This window comes from Myotis davidii, unplaced genomic scaffold (assembly GCF_000327345.1).
Source record: "Myotis davidii unplaced genomic scaffold, ASM32734v1 scaffold169, whole genome shotgun sequence".
Classification (NCBI taxonomy): domain Eukaryota; kingdom Metazoa; phylum Chordata; class Mammalia; order Chiroptera; family Vespertilionidae; genus Myotis; species Myotis davidii.
The window spans coordinates 193332-200877 of NW_006383005.1; the positions used below are offsets into that span (position 1 = coordinate 193332).

The 7546-nt window shown below is 52.7% G+C and overlaps 1 protein-coding gene across 1 annotated transcript in view; it reads right to left on the bottom strand.

Annotated features, from left to right (window-relative positions):
* The window catches only part of DGAT2 (diacylglycerol O-acyltransferase 2), a 34070-nt gene that overhangs the window by 5901 nt on the left and 20623 nt on the right, over positions 1-7546 (bottom strand). The window contains exons 3-4 of the mRNA XM_006777907.2: positions 6076-6183; positions 5602-5672 (exon numbers count right to left, since the gene is read on the bottom strand). Coding sequence (XP_006777970.1) covers positions 5602-5672; positions 6076-6183 — 179 coding nt within the window. The remainder of the gene's footprint in view (positions 1-5601; positions 5673-6075; positions 6184-7546) is intronic.

A 7546-nucleotide genomic window follows, 5' to 3' on the forward strand; every position in this document is an offset into this window, starting at 1 on the left:
GGGGGCAGAATCCCCTTTAACCCCCTTATTTCTCCAGCCAAATGCACCAGGTCCTCTTATTCGCACTCAGCCAGCCTCCTGTCTCCCCTTCCTCTGGGCCATCCTCCTCACTACAGCAGAGCGACTATTCTACAACCAATGCAACCCCTGTACCTCTCTAGTTCCCACTGGGGTCAAGTCCAAGCCCCTTGGCCAGAGAAGAGACAGTGCAGCCTGCCTGAATGGAAACTCCCTTCCAGACAGCCAGGTTCCACTTGGGCTCTGATGCCGGAAGGACAAGGGCAAGAACAGCTCTTGTGCCAGCCACAGTGTGTGTTGGGGGGGGCGGGGGGGAGGGAGGGATGGGTCAGCTGTGCATTGGGGCAGCTGACCTGTGGTGCTTTCAACAAACCTGTCCTGGGATGCTCTAAGGAATGATTGGCTTCCTCAGGGGCCGCCTCCTGCCCTGGGGTTAGGATTAGAGGGTGGGGTGGCTGGTGCAAAGTTTCCCTAAACCCTGAGCAACAAGAGGCACCTACCCAGCATTACAACAAACATGATGGAGGGAAGGTGCAGAGAGGGGTGGAGAGTACTGGTATTTTGTTCAGAAAGCATCACTTTTTTTCTGATTAGAAAAATAATGAATATCACAGAGAATTTTTAAAATACAGAAAATTCAAAAGAAGAGAAAATCAAAAGCACCTGGCATACCTCCATCCAGCTAAATCACTCTACATTGAGTCCCTTTTCTACTGAAACAGACACATATTTTTTTTAAAAAAATCACAAAATTGAGGTCATATGGTTGGTATCATTTTTATATAATTTCCAACCAAGTATTATCATGCCCTATCTATTTTTCCTTATCGAAATTCCTCAGTAACATATCTTCTCATGGCTGTATTATTCTATCATGAAGCTATGCTACATGTAATGGAACTATAATCAAACACCTACTGATGGACCTTTAAAAAGCTTCCAAAACTTCCCTCAGAAATAATGCTTCCATATGGAACAGAGTGTGGAACCTCAAAGAGAAGGTGGGGGAGGGTGGGTGGGAGGGAGATAATCAACCAAAGACCTTGAATGCATAACCCATGGACACAGACAATAGGGTGCTGAAGGCCTGGGGTGGCAGGGACGGGGAGGTGGGGGCTGGTGGGAGTTAATAGGGGGAAAAGGGGGACATATGTAACACTTTCAATATAAAGAATTATTTAAAAAAGAAAAAACAATGCTTCCATGAATACCTTATTTATATCTACATGTCTGATTATCATTTTTAAAAATGTGTTTTTATTCAGGGGCGGGCAAGAAGGGGTCAACCGGGAAAAAATGGGGGACATATGTACTACTTTCAACAATAAAGATTTTTTTACAGCCCTAACCAGTTTGGTTCAGTGGATAGAGCGTCAGCCTGAGGACTCAAGGGTCCCAGGTTCGATTCCGGTCAAGGGCATCTACCTTGGTTGCGGGCACATACCCAGTAGGAAGTGTGCAGGAGGCAGCTGATCGATGTTTCTCTCTCATCGATGTTTCTAACTCTCTATCCCTCTCCCTTCCTCTCTGTAAAAAATCAATAAAATGTATATTTTTTTAAAAAAGATTTTTTACAAAATATATGTTTTTATTGATTTCAGAGAGAGGAAGGAGAGGGTTAGAAACATCCAAGCGGGAACTAACCAGCAACCTCCTGGTGCATGGGCACACGCAACCACAGAGCACACAGGCTGGGCTGATTATTTTCCTGAGACAAACTTGAATGAAACCAATCAGCTGTGCCTTTCCGGGGCCTGGGTTGTGGATGTGTCACCTGGTGGCTCTTTCAATCATTTTCCCCGTCTCCCAAGCCTCTGCCTGGTGGGGCATTTGGTGAAATGCGGTGCCTTGGAGCACTGTGCAGTACCCAGGAGCATGCAGGCACCTGGCACAGCTTTGATCTCTGTGTGCCACACTCTCTGCCCCTCAGGGCTGGACAGAGTGTCCATCCTGCAGAGAGGACACTGCTGATAAAGGCTCTGTTGACATGCCTGCTCTTGTGTCCCCTGACTGTTTCCTAGGACAAAGTCTCAGGCCCGGGGGGGCGGGGCCAGGCCAGGCTACTGGCTCATGTAAGCCTGGGACACATTCCTGGCAGTCACTCCTCACACCCGCCTGTCAGGGCAGGAAAGGCACTCAGATAGGCTTGTGTCACCCTGGTACCATATAGAGGGCACCTCGGCACCAGAGAAGAGCAGAGATTTGCCTGAGCTCACACGGCAGGGCGCGGTGGCAGAGAAACCCAGGACTGAGAACCTGGGTCCTGAAGCAGACGGCCTTGGTTCCTGTACCAGCCCTGATACTGACTCGCTTTGTGAACTTAGGGGGCAGCCCCTCCTCTCTGGGCCTCAGTGGGCCCATCTGTGAAATGAGACAGATGGACAAAGAGATTTTAAGCTCAGAGTCTTGCATAGTCCCCTCTCCAGAAACGCTGCCTATACCCAGACACTGCCCACTGCTCTCCCAGGCAGCCAGCAGTCCTGGTGGCGGCTGCGAACACATGAGCCTCACCCCTGCTGAGGGAGGGATGCACTCTGGGCCAGCCGAGCTGCTCTGGTAGGAAGAGCAAAGAGCTCCACCAAGAAGGGAGAGAGGACGTATGGGTACTAAGTACGGCTAAAAATTATTATACAACCATTGGCAAGAGGCTGAGGACAGGGGTGAGACAGGAGGGTCACACAGGAGTCCACAGAGCATCAGCCCTGATGTCAGGTCACCAAGGCCAAAACCCCTCACAGAGGAGGAGCCTGAGGCCTCAAAGGGCAGGAGCTTGGCCGAGGTCACCTGCAGGCAAGGGCAAAGCCAAGGTTGAGACTCCATGTCCTGGCCTGCCTAAGGCCCCATGCGACTTTGGTCCTCGTGCCCCAGGGCGTCTCAGGGCCAGCTCCAACTCATCTTGTGGTTCCAACTCCCAGCTGATTTCTTGGAAAGAAGGTGTGACAAGAACACTGGATTTTGTTTTGTCTCTTTAAGAAAGATCAGTGGGCAAGGACATCTGCCTGTCCCCGTTTTGACTAATAGTCATCAGGTCACCCTCTTCTGGGTTGAGGGGGTGATCGGCCTCAAGGAGACTTCCCAAGGGGCAGGCCACCCTGAACACTGGGGCCTGGCCCCTTAGGTGAGGGCCCCAGTAGAGAGAACAGAGTCCACAGTTCCTCACAATTAACCATAATTTACCACTTTTTATCATAGGTGCAGCTCCGTTTGCACATGAGACTAATGAGGCTCAGTGAGCTTGATAAAGTGTGCCTGTGGTCCCATGAGCCGAAAGTGACAAAGTCTAGCAGGACCCATTAGACGGTGAGCTCACCTGAGGGCAGGGGCCAGGGCTGACTCGTCAGTGTCCCCAAGCCCAGCACTGTGCGGGGAGCAACAACTGATGCTCAGTGAATGGAGTGACAGAGCAAGAACTCAACCCAGGTCTCCAACGGCCAAGCAGAGAGAGGGAGACTGGGAAGTGGGGCTCAGTCCAACAGGGAGATCCGGGACTGAATCTCTCCCAGAGAAACAAGCAGTAGGGATTCAGTGGGAAAGAACCTAGAGCCTGGATTCTAGTACGAATGCTGCGTGGACTCGCTGTGCAACCTGGACCAGTCCTTGCCCCTCTTTGGGACTATTTCCCCACCTCCAAAATGATGCAACATTCTGCTATGATGCAACAGTCTCCTAGCAACAACAGCCTTGAATCCTCAGGAAAAGGGAGGAGTGAGAACCCTGACGCTAAAGTTTCTGGTAAAAGTGGGCTCAGGATGGGCAGGCAGAAGGAGCTGGCCCCAGGGCGCACCCCCCCACAAACACACACACAATATTGGGTGCAGTGGAGGAATGTGGGGGTCAACCAGCCGCCTCCCCCAGGCAGCAGGCAGGGTGTCTCAGTCACTGACTCACGACAGCAAACACACACCGCCCTGTGACATGCACACTTTCACACTCACACATGCTGCCATCACGCTTCCAACCCCACTGCTCTCTGCTGGGTTACCTCAGCGGCTAGGGTGTGCCAGGGCTGGGGTGCTGAGTGAGCTGGCCAGGCAGGTCTTTCCCCTGCAGGAAAACCCTTCAGGACTCTGCCAGACTTACCCACAATCCACCAGTCACTCAAATGCACCAGGGCCCAGACGCCTCTGCCTTCCCAAGCTAGCTTGCAGCCCACAGGCAGGGGGACAGAATGAGGCTGACAGCCAGACCATGCCACTATTTATTCTGCCAGGACCTGGAGGCTGGCCCCAGAGAAGACAAGCACTCAGAAGACCGGTGTGGAGGTCCCAGAGCAGCTAATGGTGCAGCAGGCAGGAAACCCAGAGACCAACTTGGTCTAAACTTGCTTCATAAGGGGAGACTGAACCCTGCAATGGGACGGTGCCTCACGCAGGGTCAGTCTGGGCCTTCCTGCCTCTGTCCCCCAATACTGCAGGAGGCCTGAGTGTCTGCCCAGGTTTATTCCCCACGGCCCTGCTGCACAGGGAGGCAGTGTGCTCTGGTGGCAAGAGCCCAGACTTCGAGGCCAGATAGCAATTAGAATCTTGGCTCCACCCCTCACTAGCCTCAGTCAGCTTTGCTACTCTGACCTTCAGTTTCCTTTTTTTGTAAAACAAGGATAAAGTTAGTACCCCTTATAGAGTGCCAGGCGGGTTAAAGTAGACTCCTCATGGTGGGAGGGGGAAGGTGCTGGCTCCTAGAAGTCTCCCAATAGATGGAGGTCCTCCCTCTCCATGCCACAGGCTTCTCCTCAAACTTGGGTACCTACGCTCTCATTGTTGTCCCTGTCTCTTCAGTGCTGCTTGTCTTTCGGATGGAGTTCTAGGGGCAGCTTCTCCAGGAGCCTTCCCCAGGCACTTCAGCAACTAGGGTCTCACTCTCCTTTCACTGCACTTCTCATTTCCTGGGCCTTAATTCCCATGGCCATGACCTCCAGTGACCCACCTGTGACTGGCTGAGAGAAATGCTGTTTCCATAGGAGTTTCCCAAAAAAAAGCACGCCCCTCACACATATAGTTATCCTTGGTTCAGGCCAGATGAACTTGGACGACTTAAGTATTGCTCTTGATAAGGGCCCTCACATTTACAGTGATGCCTTTAATATTCACAGAGAGGCAGACAAACAACGGCCATAGTATCTGCTATTTCACCTGCTCCTTATGTCACTCAGGATCTCAGGGTCTGAAACATCTTTTAGATCCAAGTACCAGAACAAGTCTTATTTACCCAAGGGACTAGGAAGCTTCTTCTTTTCCAAAAACAAGAGCCAACAACTATCACGTTTCCCCTTTTGCCTTGGTTGCCAGGAAGCTCGGAGCTAACGATGAAGTTCAACCACCGTAACTTTGTTGACCATTATGGCTGAAATACTAGGATTTTCCCCCCAAGTCTTGATTTTTCTATTTACTTGGTATGACATTATATGCCTCCTAAATTGCTCAAATCCTGCATAAATCGGGGGAGAGTATAAACAGACGCTCATAGTGGGAGATGTCACATGGTTCACCGCAGCACGTGTGGTCACTGTGGATGGGTAGGATAAGGCTTGAATTCACATTTCCCACCCAATCCCACCCTCCCAAGACAATGCCCCAAAATCTTTACCTGGATGGGAAAGTAGTCTCGAAAGTAGCGCCACACAGCCCAATTTCGGACCCACTGTGACCTCCTGCCGCCTTCCAGAGAACAAAATACAGTGTTGGGAAGGCGTGGGAATCAGGGAGGGTGATGTTTGGGCAAGAAGACAAGACACAGCCAGTGCGAAACACAGTGGGTGACTATCCCCCGCCCCCCTCCCATGCAGCATCTTTTCCTCCTCCCCCTTCCCACTGGGCCCCTTGCCACGCTCATTCCCTCGTATTATGCACACCCTCGACTGAGTGTGAGCTGCTATGAGGACCAGGATGGCTCCTCTGAAGCACTTTTAACCCCTCCCTCCACCCACTCCCTGGCCTAGCCCAGTGTGTTTTACACAGATGTTAAGTAAAAAGAGGCAACACCCACAATGAGGAACCCCAGCTTGTGCAAGGGGGGGGCTCCTAGGGCGAGGGTGTGGGGCAAGGAGACCCAGGCCCTTACCTTTCTTGGGCGTGTTCCAGTCAAACACCAGCCAGGTGAAGTAGAGCACAGCGATGAGCCAGCAGTCGGTGCAGAATGTGTACATGAGGATGACGGTGCAGGCCACTCCTGGTGGGCAGGCAGATGGCCACAGGTTAGGCCCTGTCATCCCTGGGTGGGCCTCCGTCTCCCCTGGGCAAAGGCTCACTGAGCGACTGAACGTTTACCATGGTGCTAAGCACAACCAAGGCCATGGGCATAACCTGGGGCGGAATCAAGGCCAAGGGCATCTCCAAGATCCTGGCGTTGAGGGACAGGTGGGCTCCATGTTGCCCCGGCAATAGCGCCGGAGATGAACTTCAGCTTCTTGTGAAGCTGTGCTTAGAGCTTTTCTCTTTGTGTTCTCCTTGCATGCTCTCCCCACGCCAGTGCCCAGCACAGTTACTATGGACAAGGGAGGGACCTACCAAGTGCCTCCACCCCGCCAGGACCTGGGCTGAGCCAGTGTGAGGCAGGGTGACACTGACACCATTTCAGAGATGAGAACACTGAGGCTCCGGAGTGGTGGTGGTAGGAGGGTAACTTGCCCAAGGTCACCCAGCAAAACAGTGGCAGACCCAGGATTCCAACCATAATCCGCACCAGGCTTTAGTTATTTACCAAAAATTAGAAGCCCCAGACTGCCACTAGAGCAGTGGTTCTCAACCTTCTGGCCCTTTAAATACAGTTCCTCATGCTGTGACCCAACCATAAAATTATTTTCGTTGCTATTTCATAACTGTAATGTTGCTGCTGTTATGAATCGTCATGTTAGTATCTGATATGCAGGATGGTCTTAGGTGACCCCTGTGAAAGGGTCGTTCGACCGCCAAAGGGGTCGCGACCCACAGGTTGAGAACCGCTGCACTAGAGGGACATGAGAGCGGAGGATTCCTGCCCCAGGAGGAGGGCTGGCCACCTCCTACATGAGGAAGTGCCAGGTGGCCCCAGGCCAAAGCCCGGAGCCCATCAGCCCCACCTCTCAAACCCCCAGCAGGATACCAAGAAGCCTGCCTGGGGCCAGCTTTCCTGTGTTCACTTTGTTCTGGGCCTGCTGGCAACAAGGTTGAATGACCTGGCACTTGGCATGGAGAGAAGGAAAGGCCCTGCCAAGCCTGGTTTACCTCCTGGCTCAACCCTAGATGCCCTCAGCAGGCTTCTCTGTCCAACTTCCCAGCCTCAGAAGCTCAGACTTCAGCTCTTCAAGGCTGTTCCCCAACATGATACTATCCCCCCGTGTGGCTCTCACCTCTGAATTCTCTGCCCGAGGCCAAGGGGGCCATCACTTCTTTGACCCCTAGCCTCGGCACAGGGCCAGGGGCAGGGGGTACGCATGCTTGGTAGAAGCGGGCCTGCGTCCAGTACCCTCTCCACTGCCCTGGCTGCCTGCCCACCCTCTGCTGGTCAGGGTCGCTCTGGGGCTGCCTGGCTCAGGACGCCATACTCTCTTCTT